Source organism: Lasioglossum baleicum, chromosome 15, assembly GCF_051020765.1.
Source record: "Lasioglossum baleicum chromosome 15, iyLasBale1, whole genome shotgun sequence".
In the NCBI taxonomy this organism is placed as follows: Eukaryota; Metazoa; Arthropoda; class Insecta; order Hymenoptera; family Halictidae; genus Lasioglossum; species Lasioglossum baleicum.
The window spans coordinates 5,587,177-5,614,903 of record NC_134943.1 but is presented as its reverse complement, the minus strand read 5'-3'; the positions used below and the strand labels follow the sequence as shown (position 1 = coordinate 5,614,903).

Genomic DNA, 27,727 nt, shown 5'->3' with positions numbered 1-27,727 from the left:
AGCAGGTACTTGCAGATTCATAGATTTTCGATACGTCGAGATTCTTTGCAATCTGATTATGTGAGGTGAATTGCTTTAAAATATCCTCCAGGACAACTTCTTTCTAAAATTCAGACTCACTCTTTTCAGTCCACTGTGCGTCGCAAGAGACCAAACGGCCGATATCCCTTACTCCAGCGACTTCCCGTCGGCGTCTGCGTGGAATTAAGGCTGAGCAACGATTACCGGTCGATCTCGGATCGAGAGTCGCGATAAATACATCCTGTAAGGACCAAGGACCAGGACCGGCGTCCCGTTTAGCTCCTGGGATGGGCGAGGAGGAATCGGGCAAGTGGATCAGATCGCAGTTAGGGAACGCAAAGGAGGGAATCTTTTAATTTGACGCACCATAAAGCACGCCTAGCCGGTTTCCATGGGATCCCCGGGTCTCGCCGATGGTGTGACAGTTGGTACCTACATTGTATATGATATGGTGCTGCCCGGCCCCCCATGGGAGGTCACGGGTGACACCGTAGCGTGTCGTATCGCTGCAATAATAACGCGTAAGCGATACTCTCTCGGCCCTGCGTACCCCCGTAGCCTAATGCGATATATTATATATGTACCCGACGACCCTTTTGCGCGATTCCACCCGACCCCCATGCACGTATAACCCTCGTACGTGGGTGTGTAGCATTTATACACATGAGAGTCGACGCGACCAACACCGTAATCACCTCCTTTGGGCCCTATTCGCTAGCTAGCACGCGTCCTTTCGAAATCGTCCGCCACCTTCGCGTCGATTTATCTGGAAAGCTGTGTCGTCATTAGCTCCATTATGAGCCCCGTTACGAGCATTGTTCGCTAGCCCACCCCTCCCCGTAACCGACGGAATATCTTTGCGACGAATATCTGATCGCATGGGGGTGTAAATTGTCGCGACCCGAAGGCTGCCGAACCTCATCTGCGAGCCAGATCGCTGAGGGTAAGATTCGACAGATTGTGCCTCGAAAATGATGGCTTGATTGGGGACTAACAAACTTGGGGACTGAGTTTACAACATTTTCAAATAGGTGTTTGAGCCTCTATGTGGTCGTAGAAGTTCATATTGAAAACGTCTGATAAGCCCGAGACCATAAATGTGTTATAAAATATCTAAAAGAATTGCTTGAGCCGTCATGTACCTGAAGAGGTGATGTTGAAAAGAATTGATGTAACCTGTAAAATAATGAGTACTGTCATTGCTTTCAGCTGCCTCGTACGCTTTAAAGCACCAGCATCATAAATTACTAAGTATTTTTGGAATATTATTTGCGCCGCGTGAAAATTTTCGATTTAATTGAAATACTAATCAATACAAGGATTATAGCAACCGTAATTGCACGCTCTGACTTCTTCTTACCCCGTTGATTGTTCGATAACGGTGCTCTGTCAACGTCAATCGCGGCGCAATAATCGTGCGCAAAGGGGCAGTTAATAATTAATGTTAATCGATGCTCGATACAGTATAGGAAATGGTAATTGCGAGCGGGTAATCGGCGGCAATTAGCGTGCCGGTGATTACGCGCTACAGGTCAGTTATATTGTTACGATCATGGAAAAGTATTATGCAAGCTATCCAAGAGAAATGACAGACACAGAGAGAAAGAGAAACGGTGTGAGAGAGAGAGAGAAAATAGCGTAAAGAAAATAGCGTTTCCCCGGCTCGAATTTTTCTCTCGAAAAGAAAGCCGAGCGGTCCATGGAAACTAAGCTCTTAATTAAGAGGATAATTACCTCCCGCGAGGAGCCGCTCCATCGGAAATAGAGCGGCAGCGGCTGCTAGGCAGAAGTATCTTAGCGCGGTTGTCGCTAAGGTTACTGAAGTATAACGGTCATACATCATTCTGTTCTCCGCGAACCTAATTTCCGCTCGTGTCACGCGTAATTTCATCTACTTTTTCAAGACTTTCCCGATCTCTAATTAGGGGTAAACGATCAATCACTCGGCTGCGGGATGAATTAAAGTGGAACATTCTTAATGAGACATACATCACGGATCGCGTGGCCGATACCGAGAGCCATCCGGACACATCGGGTTCGGTTTTCATTTTCAGACGGTTCCCGATCGAGCAAGAAATAATTGGACACGGGGAGCAACGAGGGAAGGAAAAAAACTGTCGAACGATTTCACGATCCATTTCTCCTACTCTCGATGCCCGATAATGGATCTTTAATCATAACCTTATTCAGACGCATTATTGCCGCAGATGTTTATTTTATCAGATCCGACCATGATTTCAGAAATTTGTTTCGGGGATGAATCTATCTTTCGTGGAAGAGTAAGTGCACAGTCTTTCTAAACTCAGTGTTATTGCACATCGAATAAATTTTTTTATAAGAGATCTTACAACACAAATTTTAAAAAATCAAACAATCTACATTACCATATCCTTCGGATTTAATGTATTTCAAAATTAGACATTGTACGACACTCACAAACAGAAGATGAACAAATTCTCATTCTGAGCAACATACAGAGATGAGCATAAGCGATGTTCATATTTTACAAATCCGAATACCACAAAGAGCCCCAGTCCACTAATAACGAAAACCTAATTGCGACCAAATGCTAATAACGCCACGATCATGTCCCATTCTTCCTGTAATTCCGGAAGCGGTCATCTTCTCCCTCTGCTCGAACAGATTACCCCGTTCAGGTCCAAACACCCAATTAAGACCCGATCCGACGAAAAAATCCTCGGCAAAGATACCGGGGTCTAAGCTAGCAATCCTCGCGTCTCTCTCAATTAGCATCCCCTAACGAGTACACCGGTGAGTGCTCGCGGGGGGCCGCTGGCCCCGGGTTCGGAGCTCGGGGGCCAGAAAAGGCGGTCCTCGGTATCGATGCCCGGAAAACGAGTCCGAGTAAACAGACCGCGGATAAACGCCGTGGAGACCGACGGAGGAATATTCCAGTCATGCGTCACGGGGTTAAGGAGAGGGCGTGCTGGCCGCATTGATTTACGTAGAGAGGAGGACAGGACGTCGGGAGGAAGACCGTTTGTGGGGGGTTCGTTGCGGAAGAGAGGGGGGTTCGAGGGGCACGGGGAATGAGAGGAACAGGTGGAGAGAAAAGGGAGTCCGTAGAATCCGAAGCCACGTAATCGGAATAGTCGATTCCATCCCCCTTTTCCTCCGGAGGCACGCCGCCCTCTTTGCTGGTCCTCCCTTCGCCATCAACCACCGTTCATCTCTTTCTCTTCTTCGTTTCGTATCCTCCTCTCTCTTCTTCGTTTTCTGTCCCTCTCTATTCCTGTCTTTCTCTCTGTTCGTGTCTTTCTCTCTCCACCTTTCCGACACCCCCTTGGTCGCGTGGATACGTGGTCGAACCACCGCGAGGATACCGTATAATTATCGGATGCCAGGTACCTCGAACGCTCTCGGCCGGTTTTAATTGGCCAATTATCGTGGCGCCAATAGAGGTGGTGCCGTCGGTCCAGATAGGCGTGAAACTTTTGGGGTGGCCGGCGTACAACGAGCGACAACACAGCGCGACTTTTCTCCCTGACGAGAGTATCTTTTGGCATCGCTGGCCCTGCTAGGGGCTCGTGCTGGGAAGATCGACGCTGTTACGCGCGCGCGAACGCTCGCCTGTGTGTCAACCAACCCCCTCTGTACTCCTCTTCGACCCCCAGGTTTGTCTGTGTGTGTATGGACGACGTGTGCTCACGTGTGTGCGGCGAACGGACGCGGAGCGAACGGGATCGGGATCAGAATCGGGAGCACGAACGGGCGCAAATTGGTCACGGCTGGTCTGTTCGATCTCCGTTCCAAACTACACCCCATCCTCTTCGGGCTACCTTCTCTATCGTCCTCTCTCTACGCCACCCCCTCTCGTCCCCGCTCCCTATCATCTCTTATTCTATATTTACGTCTTTCTCTGTCGCCTCGTCAGCCAGAATAGCAGCGTCCTCTTCCGGGATAGCTCCTACCCCCCCATTGGTGTTTCTATCGATCTATCTTGCTCTAGCTACAGTCTAGCACCGATGCCACCCTCTCTCGCTCCACTTTAGCCGGTCTAGCCATCTATCTAACCAGCTAGCTTGCTCCTCGACTCGTGCACCGTTTCAGAACTATTAGGAACGCTCGCCTAAACCCACATCACTTTGCCAGGTAGGGTAATCCGGCGGTGTGCTCACCTGCAACCCCTTCCGCCTCGGTTCCTCGATACTTAACGGCCGACTCGCTTTTTTCTGCACTTTAGCGGGGTGCACGGGACCTTGCGAGATTCTTAGCAACCTGTCCACTATTCCTCATCAAGCATTTGGATTTTTTGGTCGTGTAGACGTGGGTGGGATCGTGGAGTAGCTGAGCGGTGCCCTTTAGGACAATTTTAACATACTTTGTACTTCATGTTCTGTAAAAATTTGACTCTGTAGACTGTGAAAAGTAGATTGTGGATTGTATGATAGACTTCCAAAAATTATGGCATAATCGCCGCTACAGCAACCATGCTCTGAACTGCCCTCTGGGACCACAGTTCATCCCGAAAGCTGGCAAAAAGAGTGATATCAAAGCACTGTCTGTAAATCCTCTGTTAGTAAACAGTGTTCAGCTGTAAAAGTGTTTCGTTATCCTTAAGTTTGTCGGGGCCACAGCGGAGCCCCACAGGACAATCATCGCCTACATCTGCGGTGCACCCTCCACTGTCGCTCGGTCGTATAAGAAGGCTTTTGTCGCGGGTAGACATAGTTAAAACGAGCATCAACGTTGCCTCGCTGGCACGCGAGGGTGCGGGCGAAGCGTGCGCGCACGGCCACATTGTCGGTGTAAATTTTTAATTAAGCTTTGGTGGCTGGCTGCAAATTGAGCTGCAGCCGGCGCGCCAGCATTCAATGCAGTAAATGCACCGTGCACGCCGTACGTGTCATTTACGAATTAAATTAATTTGTTAGTTCTTATGCGGTGGCGGACCGACCGGGGCAGGCACAGCGAAATAAATTTACGATAATGCTCATTAGCCGGCCGCGGTCCGCACACGCGGAAATTAGTCGCGGGCACACACACACACGCTCTCGAACCTACGCGTACACACAAAAACGCGCACACATTCCCAAGCATACATACACATCGTCCAAACGGGAAATCATGGCCCCGAGAGAGAGAGAGAGAGAGAGGAGAGGAGAGCGAAATGATTACTCCCACCGACGCGCCGGGAACATCTGTACACGAAAGTAAAACGCGCCGATCGACCGGGCCGGCAGGCCGGATTATAAATATTTGATCGGCTTCATTACGTTATCAATCGGCGGGGCTCGCGCGGTACGCCTATCGTCACAGATTATTAGCGCCGGGATTCATGGTCGGGAAACGGCCGACGACGCAGACGACGACGCTTCTAAATTTAACCGACGACGGCCGTCGGAATCGGGGAATAAAAGACTCGTGAGAGAACGGTGCATTAATCATTCAAGTATGTGTAACGAGCATGTGCTAGACGACCATGATATTTCCAGCGGAAATCACCGCATGGAATCGTGTCGACTATCGAACGACGTTATCCTGATGTCCTCTTTGCTCGCCAGATCGAACTACCACCCCTCGGAGGGGAGGCTTGTCTTTCGATTGCGAGACACGCTTGTACACCCTTCTCACCAGCGATCTCCTACCGTCGATTGTTACGCAATTTTAAGATACCCAGCTCGTCTCCGTTAATTGGAAAGTCCGGCGGGAGCGTTTGCGTAACTTTCGCCCCGGCAGCTGGCTATTAATACTGGCGGGACGCGATCGTCACGGTTGATCGGCCATTGAACGATCGGACGACAGGTCGGTCGGGCCGCAGAATGGGCGGAGAACCGGCGTGTATCTCTTCAATTTCGTGGAAAGAATCGATCATCGGGGGGCCAGAATAGCGGCGTCAATCTCGCCGAGCGATTGGCCCTGAGCTAACTCGATGATGATCGGAGGGTAGCTGTGAACGAGGACGAGCCGAACGCACATGCCTATACCGCGAGAGAGATCGACGATATCCAACGTGAACGGAGAGAAAAAATGAAAACCAGAGAGAAGAAGAGAGAGAAAGAGGCAGTGGAGGGAGACACAGGGTGGAAAAATAGAGAGAGAGAGAAAGAGAGAGAGAAGCGGTTGGTAGCGACAGAGGACCAGGGGTGGAGAGGGAGGGCTCGGTATTGCAGGCTCATCCGCCGGTTACGTTCGATTGGCTGGCAGGGCGGTAGGCCAGCAATTACCTAAATGGTCGGGTAAACAATATCCGTGCGCCGAGTTAAGAGCGGCGGCGGTAGCATCAACAGCAGCACCAGCACTAACAGCAGCAGCGCATACTACCAGCTCACGGGTAGCAACGGCTACATTGACTGGGTCTGCTATCCGTCGGTCGGTCGGTCAGGCGGATGGAGTTGGTACAGGTTGGCTGCTGTAGCCGAGGCGACCGTCGGAGGACGTCGGAACAGAGGCGAGCGAGAGAAAGAGATTTCTGGAGAGAGAATGGAGACGAAGTCCAGAGATAGCTGCCTGGATAGCTACCTAGCTAGTCTAGCTACCTACCTAGCCAGCGCGATTATACTCCGAACACGATTACTCTACACAACGGGCCGTAGAATGCGCCGCGCCCTCCTCCCTCGCCCTATCGACGCGCCTTTCACACACCAAGATGATCGGCAAACCCGGTGGCGTTTCGCGATCACGGATAGATACCGGAGGCAGAGAACGAGTTGAGCGTGCGACGATTCCACACATCCTCGGCCACCGTTGAACGATGGCAACGTGCGTGGAGGGAAAACCGTTCCTCCATCGACGGCGGCGTCGGTGGCGGCGGTGGTGGTTAAATCAAAGACAAACCACTTTAGCCGTCCGGGGGAGGGGTGGAGAGAGAATGTGAGAGCGAGAGAGAGAGTCAGGGGAGAGGCGAGGGTGGGCCGGTCGGAGTCGAGCAGAGGGAGGAAAAGGTAGACTCTGTGTGTACATACCCGAGTATCTGGCGAAAGCTCGCTCGTGGGGCCGCGAAACGTCTGCACGCGGCTCCGTTTCGTGTTCGTGCCCGTCCATTCAGCCTGCTTCCTCTCTGTCTGGGTGCATCTTCGTGATCGTGTACGTCCGTAAGCGCCACGGACAAGAGGGTAGCACGTGTGTGCGCGCAACCCCCAACGGGAACTCCATGGCTCACGCCCACCGCACAACGGCCGGAGCTTTCTGGTAAGCGGGTCGGGGTTGACCACGCCCACTGTAGGCGGTGTCGGTACCCCCACCGTCGACTTCCGCCGCCGCTTTCCGCCGTGACTACGGTCCGACGTCGGCTCCTCGGTACTAATAATACGCCGATATACCACCTATTCAGCCACCATGGCTCTACGCGGAGGTCCCGAGAGCAGGTTTTACGGGACGCGCGCCGCCGCGTCTGTCTACCAAAGACACTGCTAATCGCGCTGCCACGCTGATCTCTCTCTTGACCCGGTGAACGGCTGTTTGTTGTCCCAGTGTGTCCGACCGGTTCAGTGAACGGCGAGAACCTACCCCGGAACCCCAGGCAATTGTGAAGCCTGACTCTCGCGAGCTCACAGCAGTCGACTCGCCGCGTCGTCGACAACGGTTGTCGCGGTGTGCCAGGATATTTAGCCGATTTAGTGATGAATAACCAGAGTGCCTGGATGAGACAGTGTCCGTGATGTATCTCGAGGAACGTTTGGGGATGTATCTCGAGGAACCTTTCTGAACGGGATAAGATCGTTGTGACGAGTAAAAAGAGACAAGTGCGTTAAACGTTCCAGGGGGGATGAAGCATCGTGGGGTCAGATAAAGGACAAGAAGCCCGGGGCTGTTATGTGGAGGATGCAGGAAGGCAGGACCGTGTCGCCTCTAGGACCGGTCGTTCTACCGCGGGAGGAACCGGAGATGCGTGCGGGGCTGCCGGGATTGCCGCCTCAAGAAAGGAGGCACGTGTTGCTCCACGTACGCACCGGCGAGCCTTTTGTGCGATACGACAGCGTGCGCCAGCAGCAACAGCACTCGCCACCGGCCTCGCCGATCCTGCGTGCCGTCGACAAGGACCAGTTCCACGAGATGGACACGCAGACGACGACGACGACGACGACAACGACCGGCCTGCGGGAAAAGAGGATCGACGCGGATATGGAGGAAGAGGAGGAACAGGACGAGGAGGAAGAGGACGATCCCGAGAGGAACGTGACGCCGCGAAGAAACGTTGAGGACGAGGAAGATGAAGAGGAGCAGGAGGAGGAGGAGGAAGAAGTGCATCCAGGCAGCAGGAACGGGAATTACCAGGATGACGAGGACGTCGAGGTCGACGTTTGTCGCGATGAGGTGGATGAGAGCAACCCGAGCAGTCCCGTAGACCTCACCGCGCCCTCCTCCAGGGGTACTGGGTCCGAACAGTTCCTCAACCCCTTCGCGAGAAGCGGCGTGCACCCTTTCTCCTGTGTTCAGAGTGGTGGCCAGCCGACTGGCCACGGGACTCCCGTGTATATATCCGCGCACGCCGCAGCCGCATCCACCGTGATGACCGTGTGCACCTCCGGCAACCCGGCACGAACCACCGGGACCGCCACCAGCAGCATCACCACCACCGCCAGCACCGTACAAGCCAAGAAGAGGTGTCTCGCATTCTCCGTGGAAAATATCCTCGACCCTAACAAATTCACCGGCGGACGGGTCGTGCACAGTACTGTCCATCATCGCCGGCATCGGCGGGCCGATAGCGTACACGAAGGTGATACTAATTCATAATCGGTAGCAACGAGCCTAATCACATACTTGGCCGGTTCGCTCTTTCCCGTCGAAATCCAGAAGTCAAGGTATTTTTCGTCGACGAGAAGGAGCCACGAAATTTGGTGACAGGGATCGATAGCAAAATATTAGGCCAGGGTTCGATTCCTTGTATTTTAATACGAATTCTGGCACGAAACTTTCGTACTGAGCTAATACACACTTGTACATACTTGTAACACACAGTAGGGGCGTCAGATAGTGGAGTATAAATATGTGCCTACAAGTTTCTCTGTGTCTCCTTCTCGTGGACAATACTTTCTTAGCTGAAAGCAACAGGCATTCGAAAAGTTATATTTTACAGACTGTGCACGACTAATCGTGTACCCACGTCTCCGAGTACTCCGACGGGAAAGAGCTCATTCACTCAAGGAAAAATTTCAGTGAAATCGTACCTTGGCGACGGTGCAACTCGGTTGCCTTGTCCATCTCCTGCTGATCTCTCGCGAGACGCAAGAGGCAGCCTGTCGGTCGTAAACCACCATAACTGTCCACTTTCGCGAGCTGAATTGCCGGTTCGCTTGAACCCCCTTCGCTTTATGCTGATTGAGCGCGTCTGAACCCTGTGCCCATGGGACCTGCGTGTGCTAGGCCTTCGGAGCTAGTGCAGACAGCCTAAACGCGGCTTGATGAGCTTACGTTTTCGTGTGTTAGGTGATAATTCGATCGAGGTTAGGGAGTTCATTAATATTTTTCGAGATAGTAGACTGAAATTTTAGGGGATACAGTCGGTAGAAGAGAGTCACAGTTCACCCATATTATTAATGGATGTAGACTTTAATTTTTGGGAATGAAATTCCTATTTACGTCAAGATATTGCGGATTTGATGAATGCATCAAATCTACGTCAAATTACATCAAATTTACGATAAAATTATGTACGGGAAACATGAAACAGTAGAAAAGATGGGATTTCAGAGTATCGATATATATTATCAACAATTTATTAAAATTATTAAAGAAAGCAACGAACTATTATTTGGTTTTATTTGGAACATTTTTATTGATTCAGTTTAGCTAGTAGACGAGTCACAGATCGTCTGAAAATCCCAAGAACCCCTTAGTTCCCTTTTGAACCCAGTATGCTACCATTTTCTTTACATCTACGACGGTTAGAACTTTTTCATCGTTTAGAAGAAGAAGAATAGTTAAATGCCGATGACAGAATTAGAATTTTATGTGAATGTAGTAGAAACAATTGGGGTACATACTCGGTATATTATAAGGCATTACAGAGCAAGGGGTTAATTGTGCTCGAAGAAAACGTCAACCTTCAAACTGCATTCTCAGTGCATTTCCGTGGCCGTCGTGTCCCGCGCGAGGACCGAGGAATCACAATAACGGATCGCGGGCAAGCGTTCTTAGAACAAAGTTTCACGAACGATCCGTTAACAACCTCTTTTAATAGTCGCCGAGTAATACCGGGTATCCAAGAGAGGGAGAATGACATTCTCGAAGAAGGTGCGCCTTGTCCGCCAATTTCGCGAGACGCCGGCAGAAGCAGTGTAATCGGGTAATCGTCGTTGATCTCGCCGCAACGGCCGATTAATCTCCTAGAATACGCGGTTCCGACCGGTTCCGTCTCTCTCTCTGGCTCTGGTCCGCGCTAGCAAATCCCCTAATCCTCGGGCTTGTTCTTGCCAAAACCCGTGGCACGCATCTTTATTGCTTCCTGCTTGCGACTCTTGCGACGTAACCGGCCAAAACACGGCCCCGCTCTTTCTTCTTTTTCTGTATTCATAACCGAGGCCTCGCCACATGGAACTCCGGGTCGCGGTGATCTTGAACGATATTTTTTCGCGTCCCCGTCGATCCTCCGCGTCCGTCCCTCTCGCTTCTTCTTCCTCGTTTCTAAGTTTAGACGAAAGGATCGCCCCGTTCCACGATCTACCCGCGATTTCGGAGTTATTTGCGTTTGTTAGGGGATTCCTACAAAAGCGATGATGTAGACGGCGTTACCGGGAACACGGGGACGAGGGGGCCAAGCTTTTGCAAGCTCTCGAGGGCCACTCGCGACCGGCCTCTGATCTGCTTAAACGCTGCCACGGTACACGCCGCTCTGTCCTAGAACGTTTTAATTAGCGACCCCGTCGCGCCGCGTCCGTCTCCATCTAAAAAGAAACGAGAACCTGACGGCCCGGCTTCCGTTTCGTTCGAGGAACGACTGTCCGCTCGAAAGCCAACATCATGGGCCACCGGTGACAACAAAAGTACCCGTCGGTTTCGTCACAGGCTCCACTGTCACGCAACGAGATCCTCGTGGATTTATTTCTTTGGTTTTTTATATTTTGCATTTGTTGTATAGGAATTTCTGGTTCTCGATGGTTATACAACGTGTCCAAAAATATATGAATGACTTGATCGTTCCTTTGCACTTGATTTTGCATAACAAATACATAAATATCAAGGGTGCCACATTATTAGCAACCTTTCGACAATATAAAGAAGCTCGATCATTCCACTTGGCCCACCCCGACTTCCGGATTCAGTTCCACAGCCCTCGACCAAGAAAATTCCGATCGCGAGGATCGGCATCCGGGCATCTGCCGCGGAAAGCTTATCTACACGCGATGATCGAATCCGTGAGCGGGTCCTCGGGATCCCAATTTCACAGTTGACTTTCGAATTTAATGGAGTCTGGCGGCCAGATAAGAGACCAGGAGCGGAGTATCCCGGTCGTCGATAAGGTCCTCGGCAAGGAGGACGGGGAGCTACCTCTCGGAAGAAGAGGATGAAGAAGAAGAAGAAGCATCGTGAGTGAAGGGGGTGAATCGACGTAGAAACAGAACGAAGGAGCCACTGTCGAGGCTAGCTGTAGTGGGGTGGTTCGCCGGCGGGGGCGGTCGTGAGGGTGGCTTGTCGGAGCGTGACAAATTGCTCCGCTAATCTGCGTTAACCAGTCCTTGAACCCCATCATTGTCGTCCCTTTATCCCGGTACGGGACGCTGGTTGCCGCGGACCAAATCAACCGGCGACTGTCTTGTCTTCCTCGCAAAAAACCGGTATCTGTCTTTTCGTCTTCGAAGAGACAAGTTGGGCTGCGATCTAGAAGACTATCTAGACTCCGCAGGGATAACCTATTTCTTCCCCGCTGCTTCATTTCGATCCCACGCCTAAACAGTCAGTGGCGACTTCAATCTAGATTCTAGATTCTAAAGTCCAGAAGACTATCTAGAACTACCCTACTTCTTCCCCGCTTGTTATTCTGGATTCACGAGGCAAGTGGACTTCATTTACTAGGACTTCATTACCTAGGAGTAGCATCGCAAAGAAGAAGTGGCGAAGAAGTCGGACTGTTCCAATTTAGACTTTAGGGAGCCTAAAGTCCTAAATGGGGGCACGTGGACCTCAATTAGTGGAGTCGCTGATTGCCTAGGAGTAGAATCGACGTGAAAAAGCGGGGGAAGAAGGCCGACAGCCCTGATCTCGAGAAAAGAACGCGACACGGGCCGAGTTCAGACAGCGGTCGAGGGATCGATCGTCGTTGCCGATGAAATCGGGATTACACGGGGCTCCACGGGCCATCCATCTTTCTTGGGCGGGGGTGGGCCCCATTAAAAGTGCATCAGGGCGCCGGCGAAGCTCCGATCTGCGAAATCCGTTTCAACTGCTGGCAGCGACGAGTCTCCTGCCAGCGTCATCCCCCCGCTACAAACCCCTACCGAACGGCAAATCCGCCGACGGAATAATATCGTCGGTTGTTATGATAATCGCGCAGCATCGCGCGGCGTATCGCGTCGCATCGCGCCAAGCCGCCCAGAAAATTGGCTCTTCTGCATCATAATGACTTCTCTCTCTCCCTCTCTTCGTCGCCCACAACCCAACCTCCCTCCTGTCCCCACAAACGGGGGGTTCAAGCTCCGCTGTTCGCAAAACTCCCTCCAAAACGATCCCGCTTCTCTCCTCGCTCGACCGCGCCGCCCCGACGCAACGCGCTCAGAAATTCCCGTTCCGTCCCCCCGTACGGTCTCGCTCGCCGCGCTCGTTCGAAAGCTCCCCGGATTTTCCGCTAGATTTCTGGAAAAAATTGTAATTACTACGGGACGCGGCGCAAAGAGATACCGTTAAACGTTGGATCCCCCTTGCTGGTCGGCTCCCGTGGTTTTTCTTATCGAGACGCGAGAGAGATCCTATCGTGGTCCCGCTCGTTAAGGGAACGAGCACGCCACTCGTTGCGCTGGGCATTGTACGATCCTGGACCGTGGCCATTGTTCCTACCCGCGGAAATAATATGATAATTGTCCGGTGTCTCATGGAGAATGCCGAGACGATAAGGATGTTCTTATGACGTGGTCGAAATGGCACTTGACGTGGGAATTGCTGGCGTTAGGGTGGAATGATGAGGACACTATGTTTGGAATTGAGTATTAGGTTGGGCAGAATTTTTTTATTCATTTTTATTTATTTCTATTTTATTGCAATGATTATTCATCTTAAAGAAAGTCATTTTAAAGTGAATTTTCTTGGCTATTAATCCCACTGAACCAAAAATAAAATCGAGCCACGCTATATGTCATTTAAATCTGTATTTTACGAGCTTCTAAAGATTCGCTATAGGCTATAAACGCGCAAAGATCGCCCGCAGACCGTCATCACTTCGCACGGAGCGCTTCTGATGTAGATCTCACTTGCAAAAAAAGAATCAAAGAAATTTATGTGATTTTCTTGGCTGTTAACCTCACTGAACCAAAAATAAAACGAAACCGCGCTATACTTCACTTAAATTCGTATTTCACGAGCTTCTAAAGATTCTCATACCCTATAAACGTACCGAGATTTCCCGCTGACTATCATCAATTTGCAAGAAGCTGTTCCGAGGTAGATTTCGGCCCCATTGAATCAATCACGCGGGCATCACTCTCCTCTTTATCTTTCTCCGTTACCGTCAGGCGGGTTCCGCGTCGATCCCACGACACTTGATCATTCGTCCCTCTATTAACGTTCCTAGGCTTCGATCCAAGACGGTTGGCACGCTCCGCCGACGTGGCCGTCTGTTTGCCGATTCCCAGATTCGACGTCGGACCCGTTGTCATTGTGCCTAATGAGGAAAACCGAAATAAGTATCCCTGACGGTGCTTGTACCCTGCATTCCCCGGTGCACCCTTAGCTGGGTCCCAAGGGAGGTTTCCGTTCCCTCGACTCCGATTCGAGCGGCTTGAACAGAAATCCCCGTCGGATCGTGGTTAATGAAGAAGATCTAAGCGAGATAAATGCTGCACGGCCGACGCTATAAAACCTCGACAAACGCGATAAGAGCCAGCTCGTTACGAACGCGTCTCGAGTTAATTGCGCGAGACGCCTCTGTGGACCATGTGGCCCGATCTGACGGTCTGTCCATTCGTTGAACCCTATCACTCGCTGACCAGTTTTCTGTTAATCGTTTTGTCAAAATGTTTATTGTTGCGCGCACTGTGCTAGTTGTTGGTTGAAAGTGGAGCGAAACTGCGAACCCGGCGATTTAGAAGCTAATATATCTGCCTGCTACATAAATTGGACTATTTACTAGGTAGACTTGCAATGAAATTGGTAGTGCACACTGCAATATTTATTGCTGCAAATTTTAGCAAAATTGGAAGCACATACTGGACTATAAATTACTTAGGATTGCAATAAAATTGGAAGCACACAGTGTACTATTTTCTGCTTAAAATTGTAGTAACATTGGAAGCACACGCTGTAATATTTATTGCTTAGGATTTTAAGAAAATTAGATGCATACGCTGCAATATTTATAGCTTACGACTGTAAGAGAATCACGGGCACACACTGCTATATTTATTACCTAGAATTTGAGTAAAATTGGAAGCACGGACTGCAGTATTTATTACTTAGAATTGTAATACCCAAGTAAGTGCCCACTTGTCGCAGATATTGCACTGTTTATTAGTCAGAATTTTAATAGATCTAGAATGACATAATTTACACATTGTGATAACATTACGATCTTGGAGACTCGTCCAGTTGTTACAGGAACTGCACTATTTATTGCTCAGACTTCTTCACCATAGTACTTCGTATAGACATTTCGCAAATTCTATACAAGAAAAACTTCTAATTTTTGTAGCATCAAAGAACATCGTACCAAGGTGTTCAAGGGATTTAAAACACTTAATCTCCCACACCCTTCGTCTATCACCCAAACTTTTAAACAATCCTCTAACCTACTCCGAGATCCGCAGCGCAGTGCAACGGCACCCCAAAAATGCGCGCAGCATCTGCGTCCGTGCGGAACAATATAAATTACGCAATTCAATTAGAAGCAATCAATTCGCGGAGGTGTGCCGGTCATGTCCGAGAGGAGTTTCAGTGGCGGAAGAAGGAAGAAAGAGAGGAAGTTGGTCGGTGGAAGAAGAGAAAGGCAGCCGGTCGGCGCGGCCTGTACGGTCGGGGCAAGAACGATCGCGCGTTAACGAGATACAAATCCCATTACGGCGTAAACCTTCTCGATCCGTCGCCCCCTACGGACTTCCAAGCCCCAGGCACAGTGCTCGGCTACGGGCTATGGGCCACGAGCCACGGCAATTCGGATAAAGTCCCACCTCCTTCTCTCTCTTCCTCTCTGTCTCTGTCACTCTTGCCTTTCCCTTCGCTACCCCCTATGTCTTCCTCTATCCTCCCGAGCACCGATACTCTCTATATCCTCTCTCTCTCTCTCTCTTCGTCCGTCTCTTTCAATCTCGTAACCCGTCTCTTTCTGTCGCTGGTTTTATCCATCCGGCAACCTATCCCCAGAACCCCCCCTTCTGCCCCCTCAGGGGCGCCCCAACCTCCACGGACCGGAGCCAGGGAATATCTGTCCCCGGGACATCTGCGTGCTGATTGAATCTCCAATCTCCTCTCTCATTGAGCGAACGATTGGCCGCTCTTTCTCTTTCCCTTCGCTGTTTCGTTCTCTCGCTCTTTCTCTGGAGCGTATAGCGTCCAGGTCGCCACGTTTCAATCGTTTGTAGCCGCGGTCGGGCGGACGGTCGCTCACTCGCTGTCTTCGCCGGTACCTCTATAACGTCGCGGGGGTGGGAGGCACCACCGGAAACACTGCGCTGGAAGTGCACGCCTGCTGCACGGTTTTGGCTGTTAATTGCTTATTATTCTAGGTTCGTTTTCTACTTTGGTTTTAATTGAGCACGATAATAGTATTCCCTTTGTATCGTCGTATTTTCATCTTTGTTGGATGAAGGGTGCTGATAACTGTGAGAACGTTATGAATGGTCAGACATTAAATTGAATAGTTATTTAGTATCTTTAGTATATTTTAATTTTTAGTATTTTCTTAATCTTCTGCATTTGAAATCCAGTGTCATACAGGTACCAACCTCAGCTCGACGGTGTCCGACCCGTCAGACTCAGTAAATTGAGTACTCCACTGATCAGACACAGTAGACTCGTCAAAACAATTTTTCCAGTAGTCGACCCCCCTTCCCGAGATACATCAGCAACTTTAACGCCCCCCTAACCTATTCACTATAGCTCCACCACATTCTCACCGCGACTGCACCGCACCGGCGTACTTTTCCACCGCGTTGCGCCGCAAATGGTCCATTCCGCTGGCTGCGTTCTCCGCGTCTGGTGAAACGGGGTGTGAAGCACAGCGGCCGGGCTCCGGTTACCGGTGTGCCGTTATAAGCAACCCGACACCCGCGGCGCAATTTTATCCGTGGTGTAATCAATTTTCGTCACACAACACCGTATCGCTTTCCTCCGTCTGATAATATTCTCCGCGATGGCGAGGCGTCCTCGTTGATCTCTGGTCTCGTTATTGCTTGCAGATGGGGACTCGCGGGGCGAGTTCGCCTGCGGCAGCGGCCAGGAAGACGAGGAGGGTACGCCAGACACGGGGATGGAGGACATGGACGAAGACCCTGAAGAAGAAGAGGAAGACGAGGACGTGGAGATGAGGGTGACGGACCCGGAGTCTTCGAGCGCCGATCGTGAGAACGGCGCGACGTCGAGCAACGTACAGTCGTCGAACTGCAAGAAGAGGCAATCGTCTTCGTCCTCTTCGTCGTCGAGCAGCGTGCAGGCTCAGGGTTGTCAGAGCCAGAGCCAGAGCGGGCAGAACGGCAGCGGGGGTGGCAGCACCGGTGGCAAACCTAGAAGAGCCAGGACTGCGTTCACATATGAACAACTGGTTGCTTTGGAGAACAAGTTCAAGACCACCAGATACCTGTCCGTCTGCGAACGTCTGAACCTGGCCCTGTCCCTCTCGCTGACCGAAACCCAGGTCAAGATCTGGTTCCAGAACCGCCGAACCAAATGGAAGAAGCAGAACCCTGGCCTCGACGTCAATAGCCCCACGGTGCCAACCACGCCGCCACACCCCCCGCCTTACGCCCCTGCGTTCCTCTTCGCCACCCACCCCCATCAACATCCCCTGCCCCACTCGCACACACACCCACATCCGCACGCCCACGTCCATCATCCGCCACCTGTCCCCCCACCACCACCTGGCTATTATCACCCAGCCGCACCACCTTATCCTCCAACTGGGCCGACGTTCTTCGGTCACCACCTGTCCGCGACACCAGTAACCGCAGCAGGACCACCACCCACGTCCACACCCTCATCCACCGGACTTACACTATCCACGCATCCACACTCACACACGCACCCGCACGCGTAGCGAACTCGACGCTCGCAGACGTCGTCTTTGCCTTCGTAGTCCTCGGACCCGATCGGGAGAAGTATGCCACTCGTGGTCAGCGTGGCTTCGATGACGGTTGAAAATAATGTGTACTGTTTTTATGCTAACGACTTGGAGTTGGTTGGATGATCTGTTCTTAGGGGTGGTGGCACCGGAAGGAATGCTCTTAGCAAGATGTATTTATCGGTGGGATAAGCTTGGTTTGGGTTTGATGCAACTGTGTGCATGCTAGTTGAAAGGTTTTGTTGGGTCGATGGTTACTATACTGGGGATCTTTGTGCATTTAACCCTGACCTGCCACGAGGAAGTTGCAAATTCGTAAATCGCGAGACGTTTCTATTGCATGAGGTAACAGTGTTTTCATTTTATTTTAAGTCGGAATAGTTTTCTGATGGACCAGAGAAGTTGTTTAGTTGGTCTACTTTTTGAGAAACAGCAATTGCATAAAAATCCGCGGACCATTGATTATTAAAGTGTATTTGATATTTACCTTTCTGTCGAGCTGTAGAAATTAAGAATATTCCTTTCGGTAAGACTGCCACCCTTAACGATGCAAATTTCAGTCGCGACTATCTTGTACTTATGATTATTTTATACTTTCGAGAGCGGACTTACTTTCTATAGGATGAAAATATCGTTTTTTCTCGCTAGGGTTAAACTAAACGTGCAATGTTAAGTTTCTATCTTGGTATGGTTGGTGTGATAGATCGTATGGTGGAGCTGAAGGGCGAGAAGGGTTGCTTTTGTTAATTCTCCGACCCTGGAATCGGAGACTGCGTTGACGCGAGCGTATATAGGGGATGATGACGTCTGGCATAGTGTTCCACGGGAATTTCCAATCGAGCTACATATTTAGAAAGGAAGCCTCTTGAATCTATAAGACAAGTATCCTTCTCTAAATGGTGATCTTCTAATCTGTCGTGTCCCGAAGGTACACTTCCACCCTCTGTACAGTATAAACCAGCGAAAGTTCCATGGGAAAAGTTTCCGTGGAGCACTCTGCGAGCGTGCCTGACGATTGTAAATATTCATTGAAAGTATTCTTCAGCCTTCGGCCCCGTACAGTTCCACCGGAAACACGAGACAGAAGAGACACCACCCCCGTTGAAAGTAATCGACGCGGGGGTGGATCCACCGTTGTTAGTTTCCACGGTGAAATCGTCAACGGGGCGAAACGACGCACGATTTCTCATGAAACCCGGAAATCTTGGCAGAATTCGAAAAATACGCGATTTTATTCAGCAAAAGATACACGAAAACATTCTTTTTAACGTTAATTTACGATCGTTGAATTTATTCAGTGTTTCTTCGGACATATGAAGTTCGCTGAAAATCTGAACGAATACCATTCTGGTATTTTTAAACAAATAGAAACCATAATATTCTGGGGAAGTCTGCGCATTTGACCATTTTTGTAGATAAAAGAGGAGAATGTTGCCGAGGTTTCCGGGGTTCGGAGGCACCGTGCGCAGCCCGGTCGCCGAGCGAACATTATCGCGTGATGTACAAAAAAGTGTCGGCCGATTGTTCGGTCCGTTCGGGCCGTCGATCGTCCCGCACGTGGGTCGCCTCGATAGGGTAATCGGTTTACGCGGGGTTGACGTGCAGAAAACGAGCGCGTCTCTTCGAGGATATTGTCGGGGCGTTTAAATTCCGCTCGCGAAGGGGGATAGCGGTGGAAAATAACGTGACGAGAGGAATGGAGGAACGATGAAGAGGAAAGAGTGGGGTAGAAAGGTACGGGGGTGTTGCGGGGGTGGTCGGATAGCATAGAAGGGGTGAGAGCCGGGGAATCCATCGTCCCAGTGGAAAGATAAATACGCGGTGATACGTAAACGAAGAATAACAAGCGGTCGATTGCAGGGCCGCGCGTAAAACCCCGGAGCGGGACGGATATAATTAAAAAATTAAACGGACGGAGTAACCGTGTATAAACCCGTCGGAGCACCGCGTTCCGCCGTTATTTCGCGTTTCAATCCAATATCCGCGATGATGTTTGAACGAGCCGCAATGACGAGTAACGAAATGCGCGTGCAACGAAAAAGAAAAAAAAGGAACGCTTGTGTTCGCGCGCGCGCGAGCAGGCGTGCTCGCGCTCTCTCGCTTGTGTACCGTTTTCTCATATGCATGGGTGTGTACGTATGCATACAACAGAGAGAGAGAGTGAGAGAGAGGAACTTCGAATCAACGTTGAAAGCACTGTACTTCCCTCCGAGCGGACCGGGTAAACTTCGAACGTTTTCGCCGCCATTGTAACATATTCCGTTGGTCGCTGCGAAGAGAGGATCGTTGTAAAACGAAGTAGATTTTATCGGGGAAACGCTCGTAGCTCTAAGGCGCGCGTGAAAATTAACGATTAAGTGTGACAGAGAGGAAGAGGGAGAGAGAGATAGTTGAAGAGAATAGAGAGAGAGAGAGAGAGAGAGAGAGAGAGAGAGAGAGAGAGAGCGAGAAACAGTGTGTATGTTCGTGCTAGACGATAGAGTGGATGAGCGCGAGAGGATTTAGCCAGCAATTTTTTGTGCTGAACGCAAAACTGAACCACGTCGGGACGCGATGGAACGTTCCTGTGTAAAATAAATACCGTACGTTACACTCGTAAGCCTTTGCCAGTAAATACACGCGATGATAATCCCTGAGCATACGCGCCGCCCGAGGAAAGATCGATCGTTTAGTTTGCAATATGGCGCCAATTATCCGAGGATACAGTCCCTGCCGGCCACCCTGACGTCTCCCTCGTGACAGGATCTTATCGGAACACCTCAATTCCTTGTTGAAACCTCGTGGAAAATCGTCATACACCTTTATTTATCCCATCTTTTTTATTAAAATTTATCACCAGAATCTTAGTGTCTCCAACCTAAAAACCGAAATTTTGCATACAAGTCTGCAATCTATAGACTACCAATTTAAAGAAACAATTTGGAATAGCATAAAATCACAGCCATACAGCAATCACGGGGAAACAAAGCAGTGTTTGGCAGCGACGCAAGGGATTATCATCCCCCGAAGACAAAACCCATTCAGACGCCTCCAAAAAATCTCCCGTCCCGAGTTTCCCGTGTCGGAAGGAGCACACCCCATCATTGGGGTAGCGGAATTAGGATTAGAAGCCTAATTGCGTTCCGGGTTCGGTTTCCTGCGCTTTTTCTTTATCAGTTTGCGGGGTCCTGGCTATTTCTCGGTGTCGGTCGTTGCAGTAGCGAGTAACCGACATTCTTCGTGGAACAAGGGTGAGGAAGGAAGCCGGTGAGCGAGTCGAGCCATTAGTCGAATGAGTATACTATTATATACACTCGCTTTGAGCTCGCGGGACTCGCTTGGACACGCTTGGTTCCCTCAAAACAGCGGTCGCTTGTCGGCGCAAAGGCGTACGATTCGATTGCTTCGTTTGATGCTGAATTTAGAAACGAACGGGCTCGATGATCCCGTGAATTACCGGCGAACAGTGCAGCCGTTCGCAAGCTATGGCACATCGTTCTCCTACAATTAACCGTAACCTTCCCCCGGTGAAAAACGATGTTTGGCAGACAAAGCGGTATGGGAATTGAAAAATCGTGAGTTTCGAGCCGGGCGTGTGCAATACCGCAGAATCCCGCGAGCTGATGGATGACTTTTCGACAAGCGGCGGCCGAAATATCGCTCGATGCGTTCCAGAAGAGCTCGATGTCGTCTGTCATCGTCAGCGGACGTCGGTCAACGTAATGAGCACCGTGCTCTGGATGACGGTCGACGTGTCAGCCGCACACCGGTTAAACTCCGCGTTATCATTTTACTCGCGAAAAATCCCGCGATAATTGCTGCCGCATCGAGGATCGGTTAAAACACTTGTGGAGGCAGTGACACGTTTCTTTAATCGCTTGCACTATAACATGAAATAAGAAATACACGTTATTAATTTTATTTAGATTGTAAACGACATTCCTAGTTTATTATAATAATGTCGATACAGCCGTTGGAGCATAGCATAAAAATAATATTAACATCCTTCGTTTTTTAAGGAAGAGGTTAAAGATGTCAGAAGGATATTAATCGTAGTCCTTCGTCTAGACAATCAAGGAATCATAGAGCGAATCCGAAAGCGCCGTTAATTGCCTGGACCTGTTAGATAAGACGGCTCCTAACATTAGCCGCCTATCGGGGTAGAAAAATTAGCCGCCCCCTGGAATCGGTCTTATCGTCCGTTCATCCGGAGACAATGAAAAACCGTGTCCCCGCTTTTAAGGCCGCCTCTGCTACCACCCCCGCAGCCGAATTCAGGCCTCTTTCTTTATCTGTCGACCCTTCGGGAGACGAGGGCGTTATCAAGCCAGGAGTCAGGAGGAAGTTAGATCGACGTGAACAGTAATGCGAAAGGAGAGACGAAAAGAAGGATCCGGCGAATTGGGAGGGGGTGGGAAATCAAGGGGATGAGAAAGACCCAGGAGTGGGAAATCGGGGGGTAGGTAGGTTTCAGGGGGTTAGAGGAAGATGATCCGAAGTGGAAGCAGAAGAGGTGGCTGTCGCTCGGCCGCCGGACGATTCTCTCGAATTAATTCTTAGGGGTGGATTTGGAAAGGGGCTGCCACCGCCGCCGCCTGTAAGGGGTGTGAGTGGAGCGAGTGGACCGTGAAATAACCAACCCCCGCGCGACACTCGCACACCCCACGGTTCGGGGAACCTCCGGCAGTGGCGTAACCTCACCGTGAACGCCCAAGAATTCTTTTCGAGGACGCTTAAACTTCGTGAACACCGGTACCTGTGCGCGAAACGGAGTCAGGGGGCACGGGGGTGGACAGGGGCGCTAATTAACGATCTGTCTCGGGACTCTTAGTACCGCCGGCCGGTACCTCCTGACCGTGGCTCATTAGCGTCGCGAATTAACGATGACGTCAAGTGACGCAGCGCCCGGAAAAATCGGGAAAATCAATGCCGCTGGCTCGACACCCGCGATACAATTTGTTCCACGATACTGCAACGTGTCACCGGGGAAAAATTGCAATTGGAGACACTACAGGAGAGGGCATTAACAACAACGCTTTAGGTGGCTGATTACTAGCTTTAAGTAGCTCACTATTGTGGAACAATTGCGTTAGATAAATTTCCTGTGAACGAAATGTTCACAAATCTGCAACGTTTACTAAAAAAACGTCCACGCCGGAAATGCGTATTTATCGAGCGATCCTGTGCTTCACGTTCGAAATCGTTGTCAGTTATTACCAGTGGGATCAGGGTAGGCAAAACAGGGAATCCAACAGCTTGACTCATTTAAATTCTGATTGTGCGAGATCGCGAGTAGTAACCACCTCGTCGTCTTGCAGGAACACTGGTTGTAGGGAATTCCGTTGAAAATCACCAATTAGCCGGTGTTCAGGCTAGCATTCCCTTTGTCCCGGTGTGCTTCTGGCTTCGTACTTCCGGTGCAACGGACCCGGCTGCAAGCCTGCGACCACTCGAACACACAGTGAGAGAGAGAGAGCTTGCAGTCCTCGGATGCAGCGCACAGCGGATTACCAGTTTGAGGTCGCGGAGTCGCACGCACCGAAAGCAGCAAGGCACGCCACTGCAGTCAGGCTGTTCCACTTAGGCGTGTAATAGCTCAATAGCTGTCGGTCCCGTGTCTGCGAGTACGCCGAGGGTCACCACTGCGTTTCGCACAAGCGTTGCACATGTATTTATAGACCTGCGCGTCGACCGAAATACTTAACCCGAGAAAGATGTTGTCTGCTGATGTTCCCTCCCCGCTCTATTCCACGTCGAACCCGACTACCCCTTCGTTGGTTAATTGTTGGCGGTTAATTAGTCGGGTGTCAATTCAATATGAGCGCGGACGGCGTCGACGGTCGAGAGGACTAATTTTAATCTGTTAATTGGTCGATCGGGAATAGTGCGAAGCAGCTCTGATTGGAGCGTGGCGGACGTTTTAGATTGTGGGCTACGCGATTTTCGCTTTGCTGTGTTGTGTCCACCTGGAATTGAAGGATAATGTCGTCTTGGTGTACTAGGAAGATTTGATTCATTTATAAAGAGACTTTTCATAAAGCGTATTTCTTTCTTACAACCGTGTTTTTCATTGATTTTTGGCGAATCATATCATACACCGACGATAGAGGCAGCAGAAAAATCTAGAACAAAATTTCCAAACACTTCAACAATACCAGCAGAGTCTCGTTCTATCTGAGTTTCGATACGTTCGAATCTACCGCGAATTAATGAGAGTCATTCCAAACATGATGTTGAAATCTACAAGACACTAATCACGCGTATAAATTCCAACAATTCCTTGAGCTCCAAAATCCGTCCGCTCGTTAACAAAGCTTGTATTAGCAAACACGCGAGGTCCATTGGCAATTGTGCGATATTTTTCCAAGTTCCCCTACGAAGGGGTGACTTGTACCTTGCGCCGGTTGAACGTGGCGCGAGATAAAGCCGATTCTTACAGTATCCGACCGGATCCCAGCCGGTCGTAGTTAAATCGGATAGCGGGACCGTAGACGGAACAAAAGCCTCCGCGAATCGATCGATTGACAGCGAGCCGTTATCTTTCGCGTCCGCGCTTCTCTCTTTCCTTGTTCCGCCACGTCCCGCCGGTTGTTTCGCGTGAGCGCGTGATCAGCAGTGCCGAGAGCCGAGAGCCGGGAGCCGAGTGCCAAAAGTCCGAGGAGCCACGAAACCTCGACGATTCGGGAGCCGAGGCGCCACGAGAGCTCTGAATGTCCTGAGAGCCGAGGGCCAGGAGCCTAGTGCCCCCAGGGGCCGAATGTCCTGAGAACGCTGACAATTGGAGCCAAGAGCCCCGAAACTTGAGATCCAAATGCTTCGAAAGTTGAGAGCAGAGAAGCATAGTCCGAGAATTGAGATCCGAGAGCTTTGAGAGCTTCAGGAGCCAAGAGCCGGCTCAGACGAGATCACGGAGGATTATTGGAGAGCCCGTCTTGCATCTTCGGCCGACGCTCGAGACGCGGGCACAGACTCGCCGCGATACGTCGCAAATCGTCGATGCCCGATTTAATCGCCGGTGATATTCGGCGTGAAGCGTTAATGGCAACCTGGACTTTGAGCGCAAACGTCCGACCCGGCGAGCAATTACCGTAGAACGCCGATTATCTGGACAGCCGGAGGGACGGAGTCGGACCAATTAAGCGGTAATTGTATGCCTGTTCGATTATTTGGTTGAAACGGGCTGCGGCTCTTTAATTGCAGAATTTCTGATTGCGTCGCCAGGCACCTTCGATGCTGTTCGCCGAGAAGATGGACTTGGTAAAAAAGTCTGTCTAAACATACCGCATGTACCTAAAAATAAAGAAATGAAACCAATAATTTACCATGAAACCACCTTTCCGACCTCCCCAACTATAAAATAAAGAGATTGAAACCTGCCACGTTAACCCTCCACTGTCACCATCGTCAAACTCAGTTCCTCTCGTCTAGGAAAGTTAAGTTCTCTTTAGTGTCCAGTAGAAAGGGACAGTCTCGATCAGACGCTCAAAAGAATGTCCCCGACACGTTTCCTCTGTCCAGACAGAAAAGGAACGAACGGGCGAGGTAAATCGGGGATAATTGATCGGCGTTGATACGAATTTGACCGAAATTGGTAGAACCGTTGAGCTCGGTTGCAACCGTCTACGTGCACTTTCACCTTGGCCAGGATCGGGGGTCTATGTCGGTGAACGTTTTCCCGTATCTGGCTGTACGCACACATAGCTCACGATCATCGTCAGGCACAGGCAGAGGCAGAGCAGAGGCAGGCAGGAACGGAATTCGGTTCGACCTCAACAGTGCAAACAGAAGCATTGATTTCACCGCTTTCAAACACCCCCTAGCAAAGCGTCAGTCGCTCGGGGTGGTCCCTGTCCCCGTTGTAGGTGTGCGTGAGGGACCTGCGCGTTCAAACGCGGCCCACAGGTTCGGTGTGTGCTCGTGAACCGACGACGAGGATAGCCAGACTGCCATCGTCTCTCTTCACTCCTCTCTCCCCCTCTCTCTCTCTCTCTCTCTCTCTCTCTCCCTCTCTCTCTCTCTGTCGTTCGCTTTCTCTCCTTGTCGCCGATGCGGTTCTAATAATAATGCTAATTGAAATCAGCACGCCCGCGAAAATCGACGGCGCCAGCCCTTCGGGTTTCCACGCTCGAGTAGCTGCCGACTCGGATCACGTTGCCGTCTTCTCTCCATCTAAGCCTGACTCGAGTCGCCGAACGAAAATTTCCCGAGGACTTAATGCGCGAATTAAGGTAATGGAAGGCGGCTCCTACCGTTGCCCCGCTATCGCACTGCGAAACTACAGTTGGCGGCGCGAGACGCGAGCTTGCGAATAAATCACGATTTGTTCGATGTTTATTCCGACACTCCAAGTTTCGCTCGCGGAAGAAGGAGAATCGGAAATAACGGATCTTTAGGCATTTTTGCATGGCGTTCAAATCTTTAAAATCAGAATTAGCCATATTTTATTTACTGTTCCAGGCGTTCGACCGTGTCAACGAGAACGGAACTGCGGATCTCTACGTAATTTTTCACACTGTTTCGCAGGGATTGAAGCCGAAAATAATGTCTCTATCATGTTAAGGGTGACACGGCATTCTGAAAATCCCATAAAACTTTATACGGTCTAATTTATAAAAATTGGAATCTGACGAAGATTTTATTATTGCACCGCGGGTAGAGTCGCACTCCAAGAAGATAAAAATCTCATTGCACTTTTATAAACATTTTACCGTGTCCGGTTTTAGAAGATTAAAAATGCTATGAATGCACAATTTCCGCAGCTTGGTAACGCGGTCTATCTAGCGCCAAATAAATGACTCTAGTACAAAGATTAGAAAACATAGGATATTCCGTTGATTCGGGTTAACGTCCCCTAAAATAGCATGCCGTCCTCACGCTGAATCGCCGCATAACTTCAACGTCAATGAGGAACAGCGACGGTTATAACAAAAGAGCACCCCTTCGCTCCTTGGCTGGTAATCTACACATCGTTCTCTTAAGAATACAAACCGCGGGGCAGAAATTAAAGCACGAGCACCTATTTAATTTCTGTCGAGAAGCCTCTTTTCGACGTGCCTTCGCGGAACGCGTATCCTCCATTTCCTCATTACCACGGCTACAAAAATAATCTCTCATTACTGCTGCTACCACGGCGCATAGAAACCTACAGAGACTTCCAGTTAACCTTTTACACTGCAATTTGCATTGAGGCAATCATGGCCACGCACACAATTTAACTGTCTCGATGACGATTGATACAGTTATTAACTGATTAACTGAAATCTAAACTGTGGGAGTGGAAATTTGGAAAGGAAGTACATTTCAATTTCCTTTCTCTTTTAGGGCCGGCAAAGAAGTTCTAATCGCCAGGAGCATGAGGTACATCGCAAAGCAAGGGGTTAAAAAGGCGAACGACACGGCGTGTATACGGGGATCAGGGACGTCGACAAGCCTAACCGGGGGTGCGATGAGCGACGGCCAGGCATCGCATCGGCCTTGTAACCAACCGGAGGCTCGCGTTCCGCGAAGAAGAGAGCAGTCAGAGTGGCAATAACCCGGCTGCGGGGGTGTACCGGGGGATGGCGGGTAGGTTGGCGGAGAAAGAGGCGTAGGAGGGTGTCGGACGAGTGGGTAGGAGGTGCGCGGGTGCCGGGGAGGGGGCCGGCGAAGCGAACGTTTAATAAAAGATGCGCAGAGATAGCGCCATTACCCCGGCTTGCATTATTTACCGGTGCGAGGCAACTCTCTGGCCGCGTTCCGCCGCAGTCGCGGCGTTAGGTAGGCGTGTCGTGTCCGACGTGTGTACACGTTCAACGGGAAGGCTGTGTGCAAGAGTACCCAGCCCGGATGGTGTGTATGCAGAAGCGTACCCACCGGGTTCATCCACAACGACCCGTCGTCTTGGTTACACGCTGTAAGAATCGGAGCAGGAGGCTCGATCGCCCCCTGGATAGCCGCCTAAGATCATTTGTAACGGCTCCTGATCGTTGATTTCGCCGGACGATCGCCGTCCCGATGCGTGAACTGACGCTTTAACCATTTCTATGTCTCTTTGAGATCGTGGTGGTTTGCGAAAATCCGATCGGAAATTGCTGGAAGATGCGACCGAGCTTGCTTCGTGGCCGAGTACTCAGCATTCTTAAAAATGCTGAGCCAGAGGTGGATCCTCATGCTCATGGTTCAATGTTAATGACTCTACTCAAGGTTCATCCCCTTCGAACTTTAAACAAATTTGTACTCGTAACACATGTTTGAACTTGAGAATTTTTTGGAATACGCATTTGCTAATTTGGTTTAAAGTTCGAACGATTTTTGGAAGGTAAGTTATTAGTTATTGTATACACGGTGAGTCACCTAACGTTTGCA

General features: G+C 50.4%; 1 protein-coding gene across 1 annotated transcript; it reads left to right on the top strand.

Annotated features, from left to right (window-relative positions):
- The first annotated feature begins 459 nt into the window (after nt 1–459).
- LOC143216073 (uncharacterized) lies at nt 460–27,727 on the top strand. Its single transcript, XM_076438817.1, has 2 exons — nt 460–8,704; nt 16,527–27,727. The coding sequence occupies exons 1-2, from the start codon at nt 7,798–7,800 to the stop codon at nt 17,378–17,380; spliced, it is 1,761 nt and encodes a 586-aa protein (XP_076294932.1). The 5' UTR covers nt 460–7,797; the 3' UTR covers nt 17,381–27,727.